We start from the raw sequence: 22,309 nt of genomic DNA, 5'->3' as shown, positions 1-22,309 counted from the left end.
GGCCTCAGCGAGGTGGGATGTGAATACTCTTACTCTTATGAAGCCTACCCCTACATACCACCAGGGCTTGATCCTGGCACTGGCCAACCAGCTTACGGGTTAAACCTTGTTAGTAATTTTCAGGTGCCAATTGCCAGTTTGGTGGGTCATTTACTCTTGGGTATAACATACAGTACCACAGTAGGTCTAGTCTATAATCTGTCTATAAACAAGAACAGAACAACCTTCAGCCTGGGAAAGTAAAAAAATGAAATAAAATAATAAATAAAAGACAAAAATGGTGGTAACACAGTGCAATATAAATTTTTGAAAAAAGAAATAAAAGGAACAAAAATCAGTCTTTCAGCTTCATACCCATTCTGTTTGGTCTGCACCTGCACATAGCCAGTCAAACCAAGTGGGGTTTGTATGTGACGTAGGCCGTTGTGTCCAATTAAAATGGGAGCCATTTTAACTGTGGATGGCCATAAAGACTAGTAGATCACTCCACCAAGGTAATATAGTCCCATAACAACACACCAAAACAAGAGCATGCATGGAATTCATGCTCGGGAATGCTTGTTTTTTCGAACCGTAGTCCAGTGTTCTATTTTACATTGAATTTAACACGCACCCCGTGTTTCACCAAGTTGATGTTAACAGATGTTTTGTCCCGTCATTGGCCCATTTTAATCAGACACACCGGACTAACCTCTGAAAACGTATTTGTCATAAAAGCTAGACTACAGGTTTTTTTTTATCACTGCTTCTTGGGGTTATTTATTTGAATGTATACAGTACACTCTGAGAAGTCCTTAACTTTATCCTCCCTGAAGAGGAAAGCCAAGTGAACTCATGAGGACGTACTTCAACTCTGCACTCTTTGTGGGCCACGACACTTCTTAGGTTTGGCTTATTTGCAATGTGCCAAAGACAGTAAGATAAGAAGTTACACTCCCTTATCTGAACGCGCACTGACACATTCCAGTATCAGCATTCATGGAATGAATCAATGGGTTAAACTTGGAGCAAAGTTTGATTTAAGGTTGAGGAAGTGATTAACTAAACTATTAATAGACTCCTTCATAGCCTTTCTTTTACATTATCTATCAATAGCTCCTCAAATCAAATCCCAGGGTGAGCATGTTGTCTGTTGTTATCTCATTCCTACATGTCATCGTCTTTATTCCAACCCGGATGTTCCAGTGCATGAGCAGGGGGATGTGTACGTCATAGCATGGCAGTGCCAGGGTTGAACTGGGACCAAAATATGCCCAAGTATTATTGGCGTAGACCAGCCCCTCATCCCCGGGTGCCTGGCATAACAGTATGGTACCTTAGCCCTTTGAGCTATGGCCGAGGCCCATCCACTTGGGTTCATTTAATTGCAAACATGTTCTAGGTATTTTCTAACATGAAGACATTTTCTAACAGCTTGTAGATTTGATGGTCCAGCTAGCAGGTTTTCTAATCTACAAAAGTATGGAGTTATCTGGGGATATGGACAGGGGAAAGGTGTGGTAGATGACAGCACAAGTAGTGTAACATTTTACTGCTTACACATTTACATGTGGGGATATTGCAACTCCTCTGTCCAGTTTTAAATGAATTTCCATTTGGGTAAACATGGAGCCATTCAGGCAAATAAGGTTGAACAGTTTATTGCTCACTGTGTGGGTAGATGACGTGACGTGTAAATTTTGCTGTCGCAGGCTCTTAAAATTAAGTAAATTCATGCTTTCAAAATTGTCAATGCTTTAAATGATTAAACTAATGTCGTTGTTGTGAAAAAGTAATGTGTAATAAATACAGAGCTTAAATAAGTATACTTAATTTTGAGTCAAATGTCACATTTGTCCTATGGTGTGACTGAGGCAAGCCTGGTTCTCCATATTAAAACATTTTAAATAAATAATCAAAGCTCAGTCATTTGTCTAAACAACCCTGGCATGTTTTTCAAGGTGTCTATTTTAGCAAGTGGCAATGCTTAATTTTTTTCCGTTTTTTCTGAGACCGTATGGACTTATGAAACTTTGTCGCAGAAAATAATGTCCTGTGGTGTGGCATCATATTTTTGGTTAATTCTGTGGATAATTATCTATTGTTGAAGCTCCAGCGGTACATAAATTGTGACTTTAGACCCTTAAGAAGCCAATGGCAAGGGTGGATTTTAGATTTTTCTCTCAGAGTTCTTCAGTCAATCAATTATGTTTTGCTACCACAAGATGTATTAGTTTTGTAGTCCTTTGGTGTGACAGCCATAAAATACATTTTGACAATAGTGTATATTTTTCATATTTTTTTCTTATGTAGATGTATGAAAATGCATCTTACTAAAGGCTGAAATTGTATTTCAGTTGGCAACGACATGGCTTTAAATTAACTCAAAAGCTCGAAAGTCCTATGGTGTGATGGTAAAAGTCCTATGGTGTGATGGTAAAAGTCCTATGGTGTGACACTTTGGAGTATCACACCAAAGGACAAACAGGTCACACCAATGGACTAGATATTTGAGAAATAGCTTTTAAAACAACTGGTAGTACATATTTTTGTTTTGTTTTGTAGATTAACTAGATAAATATTGTGTATTCAAATTACTTATTCCTTTATTGGGCTTTGGAATTTATACTTTGATGCATTGTTGATGAATATTTGCTGTTGATTTTAGATACTGTCAAATGATATAAAATGTCATTAATGGTGCTTTGAAACCATAAAATATAACGGTAACAGTGAAGGAAAGATCAGTGAGAGAGTATATAGAGGAGTATAGATAAATAAAGTATGCTGTGGAGAGCTCATTATACAGCATAATGTGCTGTCCAGCTTGAGATACCAAACAGGCACTGGCCACTACACACTACAGGTTCAATGGTGTGACAGTCATAGCATACCTACAAAAGTTTGATGGTCATGCCAAGGTCACACTTCAGTATGAGTCTTATGAGCTCTGCAGGTTGCATTTAATGACCGCATGGCTGTCATTAAGAGTTACGATAGGCTGATAATCGACGATTCAAAGACTGTGTAAAGTGTAAAGTGTAGGTCCATATTGACTACAACATTATATTATGATCAAAAGACAAAATAATCATGTTGATATATTTGTTTCTGGCTCAGTTTTGCATTTCTGTCCTTTAGCGTGACATGAATGTCCTACGGTGTGACATGTTTTAAACGCTCAAATATTTGTTTGAGCTAAACAATATGTTTGATAAACACTGAATATTGCATTAGGGAAGAACAAATTATCGTCCCTGAAAAGTTAGTATAAATTCGGACAATTTTGAACATTTAAAAGAAAGATATCCCTGTTTTTCCTCGACGGTTTCTAATAATCTCACATCTAATGGGAAAAAAAATACTTAAATCGTTGTTTCTCATTAAATTAAGACTTTAAAAAATTGCAATAAATATGAAGACTGTAACAATGTTCATAAAACTCCATCAAGCCATTTCTACATTACTTAATATATTTATTTCTTAACGTCACACCAAAGGACATATTTTCAGCAAATTGCTTTATCAACGTAAATAAATAATCAATGAATAGACCAACATTGTGACCACTTGGATTTTTTGAAAGATTAATTGCTGCACTACCTAGACATATACTTTTTTCCCTCATAAACAATGTTTTGTGAAAAAAATGTTTATTGCTGCCTATCCGTCATCTACCCGTGTACATGTGTGTGTGTGTGTGTGTGTGTGTGTGTGTGTGTGTGTGTGTGTGTGTGTGTGTGTGTGTGTGTGTGTGTGTGTGTGTGTGTGTGTGTGTGTGTGGCATAGCCATAAAATGATTAGAATCACGTGGCTTTGCAGTCACAGGGAAGTTGGATAAACTGTTTTATTTTTTTGTTTCTATACAGTGTTTCAAATTCATACCTGCTGTCTGTGATTCTCATTTGCCAAGGTCATGTTATCCAAAGGAGTTAACAATGTAGGAACACAATGAGACTTTCGTTCCTCATTAGTTCTGTCTAAGTTACACATTTTCAAAAAGTCAGTTGCAATCCCAATTTTGTACAATAGGCCTATCAATCCACCAGTGACCAGCATGGTCTGAAATTAATTTTCAGGAGGCCTACCAACAAAATACTTGAAAACCAGTTCTGTTCATTGTTCAAATATAAAGCATGTATATGAGTGTCTATCTTATCCATGACTATATGAAATGGTGGATGGTGTGGATTTTTTGTTTGTGTGTTTATTTGGAGCAAGACCCTATATTACCCGAGATATGAGGGATGGAAGTCGGTCAAAATCGGGTCAAAAGAGTAAATCTTTAAATAAAAACCGTGTGCCCCAGTAGTAAATGTCAGTGTAGGTTGTACAGGTATGTGTTGGCTCAGCTGTCGAGAATGACATGTGAACCAGTTCCAAATTACGCAAATGTCGTCCATGTTGCAGAATACAGCTTTTACGCACGGTTGCTGAAACTGCTCACAAAAGGAATTTTGGGTAGTGAATGACAGCACCCACCCTGTGACCCACCCCCTTCCCTGAGTAGACCAACGTGTACAGACAGCGATTTTTGTTTTGTTGCGGAGGACGAGGGTAGGTATTCACAAGTATGTTGATCACACAGATTAATGCTAGTTCATGGCCCATTCATGCCAACTGGTGAATGACGGTGCCAGACTTTTCATACCGTTAATAGATAAATATCGATGATATAAAATACTTTGCAACTGTATGAAAGCACACGAGAGCACTGTCCGAGCACTGAAGGCTACAAACATGTTGGTTTTGGGGGGGCTTGTCTTTGCAGGAGTATCTAGCAAGCCTGCATCGCAGAACAGAACTTTCCAACCAAAACCATGGCAGACCCAGAGGAGATGGAGGAGATACCGATGTCTGCAGTGAAAGAATTCCTCCTGACCTTCATGCCAGAAAAGTGTTATGACCAGTTTTTTCTTCATTTCAACTTCGCGCACGGTGAGATCAACAACGCAACACCGCATTCTTGTCCCTGTTAAAGCAATGTGCAGTAAAATACCAACCAAGCATTCAAAATTGTCATCACGCTGACTATCTTCTAAACAGATGGAGAGTTACCACATAGCAAAAGTTTGTCAGACAACTAAAACTAAAAGCAGACGAGCAATTCAAACTATATGCCTACCAACTAGCATTTTTGTCAGCCACACCAAGTTTCTCACACAAGCACAAAAGCACATTGTGTGACTAATTAATCAAAATGGTTTCTGTCTTTCTAGTGCCCTGTCTGAGGATTGTGTTGAGCAAATGTATGGGACTATGGATTATGGTGGGGTCTGTTTTTGGTAAGACACATTTTGTTCAGAGGTCCACTGTCCAGCATAGTTTGAACGTCATCTGGAGTACTAACCAAACATTGAACATCAATTTTGTTCCTTGTTCATATATAAAATATGTATGTACTTTGCAATATCTCTCCACATCCACATCCCCCTCCCCAGCTCTGCTTCCCCAGATATGGAAGGTGCTGAGGGCTGGGAGTGCAGATGGACTGAGCCTCACCTCCACAATACTCAGCCTCTACTCCGCCTCTGGCTACGTTGCTTACTGTATCTCTCAAGGCTTTCCAATCGGGTAAAAAAAAGAGAATTTACTATGAGAATGTGTGTGTTTAAATCTTGCTCCAAGGTATTGTGCAATTCTCTGGAATTTGTTGTCAAGCAGGCCAAGTTGTAGATTTATACTGTCTGTGTACACACAGGGCCTGGGGAGAGAGCCTGTTTATACTGACCCAGGTCATACTCCTCAACTTCCTCATTCTTCATTACAGTGGACAAACTGTTAGAGGTACAGTATGAGTTCTGTTCTGTTTTGTTAAGTGTAGCTTTGGTTTTTGGCATATTGGCACAGCTCCTTCAAAATAAAAATAAAAACACTTTTTTGGTGTCATTAGATGCTAAGCGTCAAACCAAGTCATGTATCTGTTCAAGCCTGCATGAAGAGATGTTTTCTAAAGAAACTCCAGTGCCTTGTGCAAACACAATATTATAATGTAATAAATTGGGTCACGACTCACCGCCCTGCTCAGTGCATAGCGGCCCAGCCCACCTGTATTTCTTCCCAGATCTGCCAGCGGGCTGGCTGAACTTATACACTACCTTTATTGTGGGTGGCATAGAGGTCACTGTTTCATTCTGCCAGAGAAAGATCCAACAGTGTTGAAACATTGTCTTCTTTACGAAAAGGGAGCTCAAGCAGTTCTACTGATTTTACATTATTTTATTGTAGAGGGAGTGAACTACCAGCACTCTCCTCCATCCTTCACTGACTGGTACCATCCTTACACACAGCTCAGGCTCCTACCTGCTGTGAGTTTAAGAAAAACATTGGCTGACTTTCATCTTGTGAAGTTACTTTATCGATCCCCAGGGGTAAATGAAGTATGCCGTGTGTCATGGTGTTCTCTGTGATCACGACAAATTGGAAACAAGTCACTTTACATTTACTTCCCGTGTTTGATTCCGTGTATTACATAATGAAAGACGAGCCCACGTGTTAGGAGAGGTACTGCAAACAGTATGGCAAATACCATAAAGTACAGTATATCAAAGAAGACACAGTACTTGCACTTTCATATATTTTACACCAGGGGGCGCATTGCCCTACTCGGCTTCCCCATGCCCATTTATGGAGCTTCCAGGAAGTGAGACAGGGGCCCGCGTTACTTGACCAAAGCTGCATGATGCACCTGCTCAGGTAATAGACAGAGTAGATGTTTAACCTCCTTTGTCACCCTTGAACCATTTATTCATTTGTAGGCATTGCTACATCCACTTCCGCCTGAATGAAAGGGAATCTTGCTTGAGCTGGGTGGCACAGACCCAAAGGGTTGGGCTAGTTACATCCAGGCAATCATGCCACCTCTGGTGTACTCTCCAGTCACTGAAGCTGCCAACATTACAATATCATAAGGCGAACTCCTCCGATCAGTAGCACTCCACTTTTGTACCATCTGTCTGCTGCACATCACTACCTCTAAGACTTCAATGTTAACAATAAAGCACATTAAAAAGCTTTGCCATGCAATAACATCAGGTAATCATTATTAAGTCCTTGGAGAGAGGGTTCTGAAAAACATTAAGGAGTCTTTAATGACTATACCTGTAAAAGGCTGTGTAAATTACAGGTCAGCCGTGGCCTAGTGCAGTGTTTCCCAACCTTTTTTGTCTTGCGTACCCCCTAAGCATCTTAGTTGTGCCATGAGTACCCCCTAATTCATGTTGTATATCGCTTTGTCTGTCCTGATGTGACTGCTCCATACATTTGTTATATTAAAAACATTTTTCCAAGTACCCCCTGCAGTGTGCTCGCGTACCCCTAGTGGTACACGTACCCCTGGTTGGGAAACACTGGCCTAGTGGTTAGAGAGTTGGTCTTTCAATCTAGGGGTTGCCGGTTCGAATCCCCCCTGACCTCTCCCTACATCTCCATCCATGGCTGAAGTGCCCTTAAGCAAGGCACCTAACCCCACATTGCTCCAGGGACTGTAACCAATATCCCTGAAAAATAATAGTTGTAAGTCGCTTTGAATAAATGAAAGCGTCAGCTAAGTGTAATGTAATGTACATTATATCAATTATAGATTAATGCTATTATTTACTTTAACAAGTGCCCCCTTTTATCTTTTTAGCAACTTAAAGGAGCAGCTAAGCCATTACTCTTGATTCAAACAACTTTGTAGACAGAAGAGGCATCATTCCTGATAGCAAAGGGACGTTGAACCGACGACGTTTGGCATTTATTCGAGCCAACGATAATCGGCACGGATTTCAACATCCCTTTGCCATCAGGGATCTTTCTTCATGCTTGTCCATTACATAAATAAGGTAGTAGATGGATGAGGGTTCAGGTGATGCCTTTCTCTCTCTTTCTCCCTGCAGCTTTGCTGTTCCTGATGCTGTATTGTGCCGTCATGTATGTGTTGACGTCAGCGTTGGTCCCCCAGAAAGCCATCGCTGTTGTCCAGGACTCCGGTGTGCTGGCCATCATTGCTAGTAGGGTATGTCTGCACCAAGACCTCCACTACATGGTCATTTAGTCCAAGTGTCCTGCTGTCTCTGAAGACTGTGAAGTCATTTATCCAGGTCAGCTTAGTCAAAAGACTTCTTTGTGGAGATGGTCCAAAAGAAGTTCACTGTCAAAGTTCAACTGTCATTTTGTCATTTAAGATGAGAGATGATTGTCTTTGTCACAACTATTGCTTAGTCATTCAGACTTGAGGATAAATGTGATACTGTTTGGTACACTCATACACACACACAACAAGACTCTCACACACAAAATGTGCATGATAAAATAAAATAAAACAATGTGCTATGGTTGTGGCAATCTGCATGTCTGAAGTTTCAAAATCGATGACCAAAACTAGTTAGGAGAATCATTTGGAAGAATGACCCAGTTGCATTTCCACTGTCTCAGATTTGAAATCCTTTATCCATGTTTTTGCAGTCTTTGCAGCCCCTATGCACTAATGTTTTAGCCTTGTTCGAACACCCATGCATGAAGCCAGCCATCCTTTATCCATTTTTTGGTTGCTTGGTGATCTGGGGAAGTAGGAAAGGCAACTGAAGCATTCTTCCAAATGTCTCCCCTTACTAGTTTCGATCAAAACATCCTCAAAACAAACCTTTCATTGATTTTGCTAAAAGCGCTCATTCGCTGCAATTCAATATCAAACTTGTTGTGCCGTCCTTAAACATGAAACAAATTTGCTAGAAATTTGCAAGGAAGTGATGGTAATGCAAGGGAACAAAACTGTATGAGCATAGTGGGATTTTGCAAAATTGTAACATTCAGGTGGTGGACTCTATTGTATACAATACATGAAGCACCTTGAGCTGTCTTGCTGTATGAAACGCACCATGCAAATAAACCTTGCTTGCCTCTTTGTTTTATTTGTTTGCTCACTTGCGTGCCTCGCCTTATGTTTGTTTGCCCACATGTTCAGCTCATCCAGGCGGGCAGCAATTACCTGAGCAAGCACACAGGCCAGCTATCCACCGCGTCTGTCATCCTGGTCTTCATAGGGGCCCTGGCTCATATCTTCGTCTCCCTACAGGTAGGACTGAGTCTCATGACTTCTGTGGGTGAAAGTCAAACTGCTTCCTCTCGTCCTTACCTGTTGCTCGTGACCTCTTGCCTCTGTGTCACTTCGCCTCCGTGGAGAAAACAATCAAGTTTTCCTGCCGGCAACCTAAGCAGAACAACTTTTGAGAGGCTTTTCCCCTCGGACATCCCAATTGCAAATGAGAAAATTGTGCTTTTCGGAGATATTGAATAACATTTTGATCATCAATTATGTCGAGTCTCCAATCACAAAGGCCACTAACAAAAGGAAAGGACGAGAGGAACTACATTGGCTCTCTCTGTCTCTGTCTCTGTCTCTGTCTCTGTCTCTCTCTCTCTCTCCCTGTCTCTCTGTCTCTGTCTCTGTCTCTGTCTCTGTCTCTCTCTCTCTCTCTCTCTCCCTGTCTCTCTCTCCCCTACTGTGAGCTTCCTGTCAATATGGGTTTTGTCCCGCTTTGACATACACACACCTTGACGCTGGTTAATGATTACTAGTTTGCTAGTTTCAGTCTTGATAATGGGTAGGATGTGAAACAGGCTGATATCACTCCTTAAACACACACACACACACACACACACACACACACACACACACACACACACACACACACACACACACACACACACACACACACACACACACACACACACACACACACACAGAAAATAGGAGTGGTTTTATGGCTCTGCATTCTAGGGGAGGTGAGTCAGATGTTGTGGTCGCTCCTCTTTATTGACGAGTACATTAACAGACAGCGGATACTGACTAACAGTACAGTCATTGATCATGCTTCATCAAGTCACCCCCTCCTCACACACACACACACACACACACACACACACATTACACACTACACATACTGTAGACACACTACACACACATATCACCATACAAAGCAGGGATTGATGTCTGAGACAAATGGAAGTGAGCTATCGCTCACACACAACCTCTCTCAGTCTGTCCCCCTATTGCTCTCTCTCTCTCTCTCTCTCTCTCTCTCTCTCTCTCTCTCTCTCTCTCTCTCTCTCTCTCTCTCTCTCTCTCTCTCTCTCGCCCCCTCCTCATCCCCCTCTTCTCCTGTGCCCTCCCCTCTGCAGGAGACGGGACAGTCGCTGTCCTCTCTGACCCAGGTCCTGGCGTGTTTGTGCAGTGGCGTCCTGGTCTTCCAAATGTTTCATTACGGGAAGGCCCCCCTCCCTGCCAAAGAGAAATCCGAGTAGATGTTAGTAGATGTTACAGGCGACCACCAAGCCCAATGTCATGTAATACTCATGTACGTAGTGCCGTGGGCCAACCCAAATAGCCCCCTTATTGCATTCCAAAGGGCTTCTTCCCTAGCTGGGGGTGATGCTGTCTATACTGTTACTTTTTTGTAGCTAAAGCCATACGTTTACACTCTATTCTCTGGATAAAAAATATAATCCCAGATGAGTAGTCCAGTGAGCTGGTTCATAGAGCAAAATAAGTAGTTTAAGTGAAAAGGTTTTTTTTCAAGAATCTGTGGTATCAATGTGAAATGTCTCGCATCTACTCAGGGCATTGTCTCACTTTTAAATCCATCAGATGTTCAATGCCTTTTCAACAATGCATGTGTCCTTTTTGTAAATGTGAACGTGAAGTGTGGTCACTTCACACTTTCAAGTGTGCGTGTTATTGTTAAAGGTGCACTGTGTAGGATTGTGGCCTATATATTTGATTTTCACAGATCTAAGTAATAAATAAAAAATGTACTTGTGTGGGCAATGTGCAGTGTGCCTTTAAAAATGTCTATTTCTGGAAATTCTAAATGACGGACATGTAGAAGATCCACCTTTTCATGTATGAAAAGTGCAATTTTCCCAGTCATAATGAATGCTTAGAATTTGATGGTGGTGGTAAGTATTTCTGAAAAAGGTAACATTTTGAATGGGCAGCATAAATGCTGGAAATAAACGTCCGAAAACATTACACAGTGCACCTTTAAACCCATGAGTTACTGCATGTTCTTCTCCTTAGCAGCCCCTAGAGGGCAGCAGTCATTCATCCTTTGCTGGATCCACACCTCTGATGAGTTCCATTGTAGAGACATGTATGTTTTCTGTCACAAGTGTGTTGTTGAATGTCTTCATTTTTTGTTAAGCATAGGCCGTGGCTTTGCTAGTCTCTGTTTAAGCAGTCACTCGTCTCTAACAAGAGTAATTATTAATGGGACCAACGCTGTGTTGCATTTTCTCTGTGTATGGAAATCACTGTGATGTGTGGAGTGTTCTGAAGTGCCCTTCATTCTTAGCTCATTGTGTGGTTTGCAATATTCCCTTTGCATCTCTTTGGTTGATCAAACAACATTGTTACCTCCTCAGACCATATTCTGCCTCGATTAGGATTTCAAATAAATTCAATGTGAATCTAACCAACTGGTTTTCTAGCTTTTTGCAAAGAATCATAGGTAGGCCCATGTGTGTGTGTGAAAAACACTTTGCATGAGCGGTCTGGCATGCGGCCCGCTATCTTTTGACATCTCTAGCGATGATGTTATGCGCTAAATGGCAAGGAAAGCAAAACAGGAAGATGTGTAGTCTTTTCCTCCGTGTTGCTACAGCCTCATCTTGGGAGGTCTCACCTTGATGTTGGCCCTCTCAACTGCAGCTGGCTAGATCAGCCGCCACGCTTGACTCGCGATATTGTGTGTGTGTGTGTGTGTGTGTGTGTGTGTGTGTGTGTGTGTGTGTGTGTGTGTGTGTGTGTGTGTGTGTGTGTGTGTGTGTGTGTGTGTGTGTGTGTGTGTGTGTTTTTGAATGAGTGTATGTGTGTGTGTGTGTGCCCGTGCGCACACATGCTTATCTGCCTATCAGTCTTATCTCACGTCTGTCTCACTCTTTCCATGGTCTCGGCCCACCGTGCACTCTGTTGTGTGTTGTGTGGAGGAGATACACACAGGAGATCCCTCTGTCCTGCTTTTACTGTGTTCAGTGCAGTTCTAAATGATGTCATTTAGAAGCACGTAGGCTACACACTTTACACCATTTGGCATACATTCACATTCATGGGTAAACGGTTTTGGGCATCAGCCTTGTAGCTCAAAGGTAACCCGCCAGGTTGGTGGGAGGAGTAATTAACCAGTGCTATCCGCCATCCTGATCAATGACTGAGGTACCCTGAGCATGGTACGTCCTGCCACACTGCTCCCTTTCGGGCACTATCGGGGGCTGCTCCCCTTGCACGGGTGAGGCATGAATGCAATTTCGTTGTGGGCAGTGGGCAGTGGGCACTTGTGTGCTGTGTCACAATGACAATGGGAGTTGGAGTTTCCCATTTGGCTCTCACCTCACTTCACACTCGTATACATTGGCATACACGACCTTCAGGACTGAATGGATAAAAAACATATTACACAAGGAGTGAGATGCACAGGAGAACCCTCTGTTCTCCTTCACTGAGTTCTGTGTTGTTCTACATGACTACGTTGACTACAGATCTACGTGTATGATTTAGTAGTATTCTACTCACGTTTACAGTATTTGGCAAGCATGCACGCGATTATATGACGTGATCTATGATTTTGGATTATTCTCTGCACACTATTACTGTATTTGGCATGCCTACACCCCATTACAGGATTGAAAGAATATCTCACCCAAGGGAGTGTTAAAACATGTTGGTGTTCTGCATGAAAGCACATGACATCATACAAAACTATCTTGAGACAGTTTGGCAGTGAGGTAATCTATACAGAGTTCAACTTTTGTTGTCATTCAAGGGCTGTTTCTCATACATGCATACACGTACAGAATTGAGTCTATTTCAACAGGACATTATGTAGGTGATGTATAAAAATTTTACACACTTGCGCATAATTTGGCATGCACATAAAAATCAAAGAATCAAATGAACAAATTGACAAAGCGGAGTCAGTTTCCTCCTGAATTCGTAGACCATCTCTAGTACACTAAATTATTCTACTCTGACGGGACTTTTGATTTTGAACGATTTATGCCTATTTGTCGATCATTAGTTTTACACATGTTCATCTAAAAAACTAAACTTCTACTAAAGAACAAACAGGACAAAAGTGAGTGTTATTTGTTGAACACACATTAGATTTCTGGCAGTACTCTATTTGATGCGTTTTCTACAATGTAGCTTAAGTAATGTTTGGATTTAAACATATTACATCCTTGCTGAGTATTGCTACTAGAAAGGTAATTACAGGATTAGATGGATTTTTAAAACACATATTATAGGGGTCTGAAGTGCACTGTGATTTGCACAGACTTGTAGAGGTTTTTAGTTGTAAAGCTACAATTGACAGGATTGGCTGAATAGTGAATGAGAAGAAATGAAGAGTACATTAGACAAGTGTGTGACAAAGCAGGTTTAGTACCAAAGACACTCCTGGCCATCTGTGTGTCTGTGACAGTGACACACACATACACGCACGTACACACACACACACACACACACACACACACACACACACACACACACACACACACACACACACACACACACACACACACACACACACACACACAGTCTGTGTTTCACACCAACGCACACAGTCTCTCTTTTTCTCTCTCTCACACACACACTCACACTCACACACACACTGCACTGCACTGCGCTTCCCTCCTGCTTCGACCAGGCAGGCAGGGGAACTGGCAGGGCTGGTGATTCTCAGGGACAGGGGGACGGGGAGAGGCTGCAGCCCTGTGATCTGCTGGCAACATCTGCTGGTGATCAATAACATAATCCCACTCCGGCCCTAAGACCCCGCACTGACCTGCTGGGAAGATCCTGCCCTGCCTATACACATGCACATGACATTAATACACTGCCCCGTCAGCTTAAGTGGCTAGAGGTGACAAGTGTTTAGGTTTCCCTTTAATAACTTTAATTTAATTAGCTTTGATTTGATTAATGTTTTCCTCATTGAAATTGTATTCTTGATAATAACACTAGTACAAAAACACCAAGCTGACACCAAAGAAAGAGTCACACTAATATTGTTATTTCTACATTTGTGGTGTTGTGTACGTGCTTTGATGTGTGGTGATGTGAGGTACTGTTGTACTCCAAGTCACAGATCCTCTATGCTTTATGTGGTTGGCGTATGGTCTGTGGTGGGCTGTGCCAAAGTAGCCGACATGATATACTCACTTAAAATAAAATTCCTGGCAACCTAGGTTTGATTCTGGCCCAGGTAATTTACCAATCTATCCGCGTCTCTCTCTCACCACTCATTTTCCGTCTCTCCTCCACTGTCCTGTCAAAAATGAAGACAAAAAAGCCCTGAAAGTATATTAGATTTTAATATAGTATTATAAAGTAAAGTATAATAAAGTATTATAAAGATTTTAACATCCAGTTGTATTACTCACACTATCCTTGACTCGTCTGTACCCGATTAGATTTTGTTAATCTAATAAAAGTCTTGGGTTTGTTTACAATTTTTTTTTTTACATCTTAAGATACTCATAATATCATTCAAAAAGCTACTCAACAGTGGATGTTGAGTAACTTTGTGAATAATATTATGAGTTTGACACATTTCAGCAGTCACTTTCCAACACAGCTTAAACTTTTTGGATGATATTTGGTCCTTTAAAATGCAAACAAACCCTCAGAAAGGACTTGGCAAAAAAAGTCACATCGGCAGGTAGTACTGGCCAGGGGTAGCATGAGCAATAGAACTGCATGCTGAAATTTGCAGGAATTCTCTAGTTAGGCCTGGGAGTTTCGTGCGCGTTTTGAAGCTGTGAGAGCAACTGTGCGGGACGCTGGCGGTTACATTGTAGAAAAGTGATGTGAAATTTAAGATGTGAATTCCCATGGTGAATTCAAATTACACTGAAAATGTTCACACCAAAATTGCAGCAAACAAGAAAAAGAGTCAAAGATGCAAATCAGGAAAACCTATAAGCCTATAACAAAAAAACAGAGATGGGATACAAAGGTTTTGACTAAAACCTTAAGTTAAAACTAAAACTGACACAAAATGAAAAAAATATATCTGCATTATGCTGACAGTAAACATCGTCACTGAACTGACTCATTGACTGACGCATTGCCCCATGGAAAGCAAACCCTAAATACAACAAAATTAACAGCTGATTTAAGTGATGGAAAGTTGAAAACTGCTGGTGTGTTGTGGTTTTGTAGATGCGCACAGCATGCACTTCCTCAGGTAACACACAGTTAGTTAGTTAACATATTTTACTTTTTGCACATCAAATGATGTCTGTATTTTCTGTTTTTTAAAGACAGTTTTTTCAAGTGAAGTACAAAGAAGTGAAGTTTAATTGCACCTTTCTCGTACATGCACACACACTCTCACTTTCTCGATGTCTCTCTTTCTCTCTCACACACGCACATGCACACAAACAGGAGGAAAATGTAAATGGAAGTCTCTCTCTCTCTCTCTCTCTCTCTCTCTCTCTCTCTCTCTCTCTCTCTCTCTCTCTCTCACTCACTCACTCACTCACTCACTCACTCACTCACTCACTCACTCACTCACTCACACACACACACACACACACACACACACACACACACACACACACACACACACACACACACACACACACACGCACGCACACACACACACACACACACACACACACACACACACACACAGAGGAGGAAAATGTAAATGGAAGTCTCGCTCAAGTATACACACACACACACACACACACACACACACACACACAGGAGGAAAATGTAAATGGAAGTCACACACACACACACACACACACACACACACACACACACACAGATACACACACACACACACACACACACACAGGAGGAGGAGGTGAATGTAAATGGAAGGAAGGCTGTCTGTCTGTCTGTCAGTAGTGGTGATGGGCTGTCCTGCTCGGGGCTCTATTGTGTGGGGCTGCTGGACAGCTGTGCTGAGGTATGCAGCCCCCAGTTGTGACATGGCACTGGAGCGTGGCCGCTTTTGGAGCAGAGCAGAGCAGAGGAGGCCGCCCACTCTCTCTCTCTCCCATACATCACTCACTCTCTCTCTCTCTCTCTCTCCTGTTCTCTGTCTCTCTCTCTCTCCTCTCGCTCGCTCGCTTTCTCTATCCCGGTGTGCTGCCATAGCTGCTTCAGACGACACACACAAACATACGAATTAACACACACACACACACACATGCACGCACACACAGGGGGGGGGGGTCGTCTAACACACACACACAGTAAAACACCATCACACGGACACAAATGCTATGGAAAAACAGGCTGCGTGCAGGGAGTTGGGAATGGCAGTGACAACAGCACTGCCTGTCATAAAGCATACAAAATGTGATAAGGAAATGGGTATGACTATGGCAACACACAAGGGCAGACTGAGATAACTGTTCAGGCGAGACTTTATCCCTAGTTAGTGATACGGATTCATGTCATGGAATACCCTTCCTTCATCCTTCCGACCCCTCATAACGCTGAAGATCTCCATGGCCCTGTTACTGACATTGAGGCAATGTTTATTTACAGATTTGTAGGCTATTTATTCCATCAGAGGAAGACTGTGTGTGCCTCCTAAAATCCAATGAATGTGAGTTATTGGGTCGGTGCTGTGGAAAAGTTATAAAAGCAATGCGTATCTTTTCAGAATTTGTAAGGCTATATAATCATGAACTTAAATGGTAGATGTAGTGAAACCTAATTCTCTCGTCTCTCAAATTCAGTGTTTTAAATCCAAGGAGTAAAAAAAAAAAACCTTCAGCAGTGCAAAACCCCTCTCAGCTCTGAGTTAGCTGGGGGTTTGTTGCCAGGGAAACAACCTGTGGAGGCCTAGGCCTGTTGCTAAGAGAGTTGATACTTTCAGCGCAAAAATCTGACCCCCTCCTCCCCTTGCAGACAAGCCCTCTAGAAAGAGGGGGAACAGAAAAAGGGGATAATATGTTAGGTAGTCACACATTGAGACACTCATAGTTAATGCTTAAACAACATAATTTTAAATCAACAATACATGTTTGTTTTATCGGGCCCTTTGAGGCTTTTAAATTGTACACTTTTAGTGATTGTCCATTTTAAATTACATTATAGTAGGCCTAGGCTGCCTAACACTGGTGGTGAGTTGTTTTTTTATTTAATCAAGTGCATTTTGTCTTAGACCTAGGCCCTATTTATGGCAGGTTACAATAAATTGCCTGGTCATTAAATAATCACATATTAGCTCTATAACAGAAATTGTGGCCTATCCCACAGCTTTATTAAGGTAGTAGTTTCCTGCAAAAGGGGCTATAATTAACGGATTAGCTCTGTGGGGCTATATTTATGGTCATATACTCTACCTTATGTGAATGCTCGTGTGTTTATAACTCCCCTTCCCCCTTTTCAAAAGCTTCTTACTTTCTTCCCATCCCCTCCCCTCCTCTTGCCCCTCGATTAGCCGGTCCTCACTGGACAATTTCCATGAGAATGGCGGGGGGCAGAGAAAGGGTTAAGCCCGGACTGCGGAGAGTAGGGGAGACGAGGCACTCTATGCAACGCTAATTTTCTGCCCAGCGGGACTCCGAAAGAAAGGAGAACAAAGGCGACCATAAGAGGCGCTGAGAACTACGCGCTTTTACTATGTGCACCTGCGTGCTCAAAAGCATAGGACAATGCGTCTTCGAAACGGCCAATTACTATCTGGACAGGCACTCGCTCTCTCTCGCTCTCGCTCACTCTCTCCAAGAAAAAAACTGGCGTAGACAAAACAGAAGTATACGACTTTCTGTGTTTTGATCTTCCTAACTTTCTATCAGCTTTTAATCGCGCTTTCCCCCCACGAGGTTAGCAGAAGAGGTCATATGTTTAAGTGAAATATTTCCCAGTAAGACCCAACTTATGCTAAGGCTACTTAAATCTATCCAAGAAGTGATGTGCATGGTCCATTCTTAATTTAAGGCCATTTACAGTGAGCCTAACGTGAAGACTGGCATGGAAGAACGGAATTGGACTATTAGGCCTACAAAAACCTTCTGTTTGTCACACAAAGAGGACATGGTGATGTCACCATCATCTACCATCTAGGCAGAGGCAGTTGAGCTAATATCTTTAGTGCCAGACAAGCTTTAAGTCTAGTTACCGGTATGTAAATTAGAATGTTTCATTAGTCGAAGTGTAGTTTTTCATGGTTGTCATTTATTGACAGAAGTTAAAGAATAACATCAACAGACAGTGCATTACAAAAATAATAAAATTCTTTATTACTTTGTCGTTTTCCCCATTTTCAACACTTTCAAGTTACACAATGCGATAATTACCCTTAGTATAAGGGTAAGCAAAACAAAATCATACACAGTACAATCTCATTCACATGGGGTCTTCACCAATACAAACACACACTATCCAAAACATATTTACATTATTGAACAGCTTGCGCTAATTTGCCAGCATTTTTCTGCAGAGTTCATGACACGCTGGATTTAGGTTTTGATGTAAAGCACTGTGTAAACCTTAACTTGGGAAGACACTGACAGGAGTCAACAAATGCATTGCAACTCAAGGGAACACACTTGATTCAGTTGTAACATTGCTCCGTAATCATTGATTTTTCCCACCCAGTTACAGCCTACACATCCACAATGCTACCTCATGAAAAACCTTCTAGAAGTTCCTCACGGTTCCTCACCACTGAGGAGAACGGAGAGTCCCCTGTACCTCAAGGAGAGCACAACAAGCAAATCTCCTGAGTTACAATTCACATTACTCACTCAAAATATTAATTCAATCTACTTGGGAATGTAACAGTGAGAGAACATTTTTTTTTAATCGCCAACTAAGAACAATACTAGTCTTAGCTGTGACATCCAATATACAGTTTCAGGACAAGTCACCTGTTAGAACTATAGACACCGGTGCCAGGATGACGTCAACCTATTATACACAGATGGATATTATTATATCCACAATATTGAAGGCCTAATGTCACAGCCTTACAGTAACGGTCACTTCCCTTACAGTCTTACATCTTACAGTGACAGGCACAGGGGCGGCAGACGCGCTTTATTTCCCAACGCTGCCCAGAGGGCAAAAACAGCCCAACGGTTTTCTTTCGGTCATCAGTGGGAGTGGGACAAGCACTTCCACAGAAACCACATGACACCTCACACAAGTCACATGACCAGTCCATGCTGAAAGGCCTCTCTCTCTCTCTCTCTCTCTCTCTCTCTCTCTCTCTCTCTCTCTCTCTCTTTCTCTCGGTCTGTGAGTGTCTGGTCTCATTCTGGGAGAGGATACCTGCGTTGTGTGTGTGTGTGTGTGTGTGTGACTTCACAACACCTCACAGCGGCCTGGGTACTCAGATGTGGGTGAGGGGTGCCGTGCCGCCCACATAGTGCTGCTGCAGGTTTGGGTAGCCCCTCTGCACGCCCGTGTCGCTGGTATCGCCGTTGGGGATATACATGCTGATCATGTCCCTCAAGTCCCCTTGCAGGGGCCCTCGCTGGTGGTTAGGGGCCCCAGTGGGGGAATGTGACAGTGGGTCGGCCTTCACCATTGGCATGACTGGACTGGGCTGCTGGGGACTGCTGCCATAAGACATGGGGCTGAGGACAAAAGAAGAGAGAGAGAGGGGGGTGGGAGGGAGAGTGGCGGTTATTCACACAAGTCATTTACACAAATTTCACTCATTAATTAGAGGCAGATTTCAGGCTAAATGAAAAATAGTCCCCCCAGGATGGATGTAATGCACACGAATATAAGTTTCTCTGTAGTTTTTACATTATACTTGTCCCCTTACTGATGATGAAAATTTGCAACTCAGTTTGTCTGGGATACCGATGTTGTTTACTGAGGTGTCTGATGGCCTGACTTCTTTCACCCAAATATGATGGCATACATCAAAACGGTATTTATTATACTCTAAATAAACTTACTCAAGAAAGCTGCAACAAGTTGTGGTGTAATAACTATATTTGATGTCAAATTCTATTTACTTCAGAACTTTAGACTTTAGCCTATATACACAGTTTTAAAAGGGAAACTAAACCCAAAAATTATTAATTTTAAATCACATTTGGCTTTTGATTTCTGATAAGAAGACAAAGACCCGTGGGAGAACCTCACCTGTAGGAGTTGGCGCCGTTCATGTACGTCTGAGCCGTGGTCATGGCAGAGGGGTACTGCAGGGCCGAGAGGTCGTATCGATAAGGCTGCTGACTGTAGCCCAGCGCGTCGGTCTGCATGCCCGCATACCCTCCGGTGTGGCCCCAGCCGTAGCCGTCCATCCTGGGGCTTCCCCCGGGGCCCTGGACCGCAGCCGCGGCCAGGAGGTTACCGGCCGACAGCGGGTACTTGGCGGCGGGGTTGTCCTTCTTGAGCACGGGCTTGGTCTTGCGGCGGGGCTTGTACTTGTAGTCGGGGTACTCCTTCATGTGCAGGGCCCTGAGACGCTTGGCCTCGTCGATGAAGGGCCTCTTCTCGGCGTCGGTCAGGAGCTTCCACTCGGCCCCCAGCCGCTTGCTGATCTCCGAGTTGTGCATCTTGGGGTTCTCCTGGGCCATCTTGCGGCGCTGGCCGCGCGACCACACCATGAAGGCGTTCATGGGCCTCTTGATCTTGTCCATGGGGTCCACGGCGGCCTGGTTGGCGGCCGACTGCTTGTTGTTGCCGCCGCCGTGACTACTGGTGGTGTGGTGGGCGTTGGCGGCGGTCATCCCGTTGGCGACCGCGTGCATGGAGCCGCCGTTCACAGGTGGCATCCCGGTCGGCATGGTCTGGTGGCTGGGCACCGTGGTCTTCAGGTCGTGCTCCATCATGCTGTACATGGCTGCGCTGAAAAGATAGGGAGCGGCGCCGTGCCCCTCCAAGATGAGACGGGAAAAAAGTTTACGAGCGTGCGAAAAAAAGTCAAAGTTCTCTGTAGCTCCACTTGCTGCTGTGTGCGCACTTGACTACCCTGAAGAAGCAGAAAAACAAGCTGTCCTCATCTACAGTACATGCTGTGCCTTATTGGGATGAGCTGGGAAGTTAATCCTCATCAATGCAAGCTATGTTTTCTTCTAAGCTCTTAGTTAGTTAGTTAACCAAAAGCTTCAGTGGCCAGACTTCTCTCTCTCTCTATCTCTCTGCCAACTTGTCTCAAAGGTGCTCAGATTCTAGTGTGTCATCACGAAACCCTGTCCGCTCCTAACAGCCTTCCTTGCCAGCCACTTCATTTGCATGACTAAAGAAGGGGTGCAGTGATTCAGAAAGCCCCTCAGCGAATCGGGAGGGCCCGGTGTGGGAGGGTGGGAGGAGGTGCGGGGTTGTGGGTGGCAGGGGGATGTAGGGCCCAAAGGTTCTGTGCTTTGTAAATAAGCAAATTTAGACCAAATATAAACTTAAGCAAACTGCCACAACTATTAGACTGTTTTTCTTTTTTTTTGTGAAACCATTTTTGTGTGTTTGTATGACACACAGATACAGTAGACGTCACATTTCTGAGGAGACCAAACTTTGATTTTACTCTTTAGCATCCAGACCAAACCAAACTAGAGAGTTTTATGCAGTTTTTTTGTCAAGTCCATTTTAGAAATAAGGGCATGTTGGTTCTTTACAAAAATGAGAGCTGTATGCACGATATGACAATCAACAAGTTAGTGCCTGTCAAACCGAATTGTGTTATGCATTGTGGACAACATGGACAAATAAAATTTCCCCCCCCAAAAAGAATCCCACTTAAAACTTGCATTTGGTATGGCCCTTTGCATTTGTTCTGATTAAGTATACATTACAAATATTTTTTTCAAGATACAACAAAAAGCAAATGTGTTGGAGTGCATGCATGTCTGCATGTGAAAGCATGTTCACATTACATTACATTACATTGCACTTAGCTGACACTTTCATGTACATATGTACAGACTCATAAAAACAAATAAACTGGTGTAAGCATACCGTTTTGAAGTGTGGGTTTCGAACGAATGCCAAGTTACCCATGCTATACAGTATTGGTATTGAACATTGTCAACATTTATAACTGTTTAAGTTGTATAGACAGACAATACTGAAGAAAACCAAGTAAAGTGATTGCTTGTTGTGGTTGGAAGGGCATGTCTGCTTGTTGTTGTGGTATGTGTGCATGTTTGTGTGTGCGTGTGTGTGTGTGTGTGTGTGTGTGTGTGAGAGAGAGAGTGTGTGTGTGTGTGTGCGTGCGTGCGTGTGTGTATGCGTGAGTGTGTGTGTGTGTGTGTGTGCATGCACATTGATGTGAGTGTGTGTGTGTTTGTGTCTGCACGCTGATGTGTGTGTGTGTGTGTGTGGACGCATTCTGATAAGTGTGTGTGCGTGTGTGTGCATGTT

At 42.7% G+C, this 22,309-nt stretch overlaps 2 protein-coding genes across 3 annotated transcripts; one reads left to right on the top strand and one right to left on the bottom strand.

Annotated features, from left to right (window-relative positions):
* The first annotated feature begins 4,465 nt into the window (after window positions 1-4,465).
* On the top strand, window positions 4,466-11,435 carry LOC134452801 (mannose-P-dolichol utilization defect 1 protein-like). 2 transcript variants are annotated; one of them, XM_063203406.1, is made up of 8 exons: window positions 4,466-4,536; window positions 4,751-4,917; window positions 5,199-5,264; window positions 5,421-5,553; window positions 5,681-5,766; window positions 7,860-7,978; window positions 8,927-9,037; window positions 10,144-11,435. In XM_063203406.1, the coding sequence occupies exons 2-8, from the start codon at window positions 4,800-4,802 to the stop codon at window positions 10,264-10,266; spliced, it is 756 nt and encodes a 251-aa protein (XP_063059476.1). In that variant the 5' UTR covers window positions 4,466-4,536; window positions 4,751-4,799; the 3' UTR covers window positions 10,267-11,435. The 2 variants fall into 2 exon arrangements, with proteins under 2 accessions (XP_063059476.1, XP_063059477.1); XM_063203407.1 differs by having other exon boundaries at window positions 4,497-4,550.
* Window positions 11,436-19,276: 7,841 nt separating this feature from the next.
* Window positions 19,277-21,084, bottom strand: LOC134452137 (transcription factor Sox-19a-like). The gene is made up of 2 exons (XM_063202497.1): window positions 20,093-21,084; window positions 19,277-19,572 (listed from the first exon to the last, which is right to left on the bottom strand). The coding sequence occupies exons 1-2, from the start codon at window positions 20,791-20,793 to the stop codon at window positions 19,326-19,328; spliced, it is 948 nt and encodes a 315-aa protein (XP_063058567.1). The 5' UTR covers window positions 20,794-21,084; the 3' UTR covers window positions 19,277-19,325.
* Between the last annotated feature and the right edge of the window lie 1,225 nt (window positions 21,085-22,309).

This window comes from Engraulis encrasicolus, chromosome 7 (genome assembly GCF_034702125.1).
Source record: "Engraulis encrasicolus isolate BLACKSEA-1 chromosome 7, IST_EnEncr_1.0, whole genome shotgun sequence".
Taxonomy (NCBI): Eukaryota; Metazoa; Chordata; class Actinopteri; order Clupeiformes; family Engraulidae; genus Engraulis; species Engraulis encrasicolus.
This window is presented reverse-complemented; position numbering and strand designations above follow the sequence as displayed.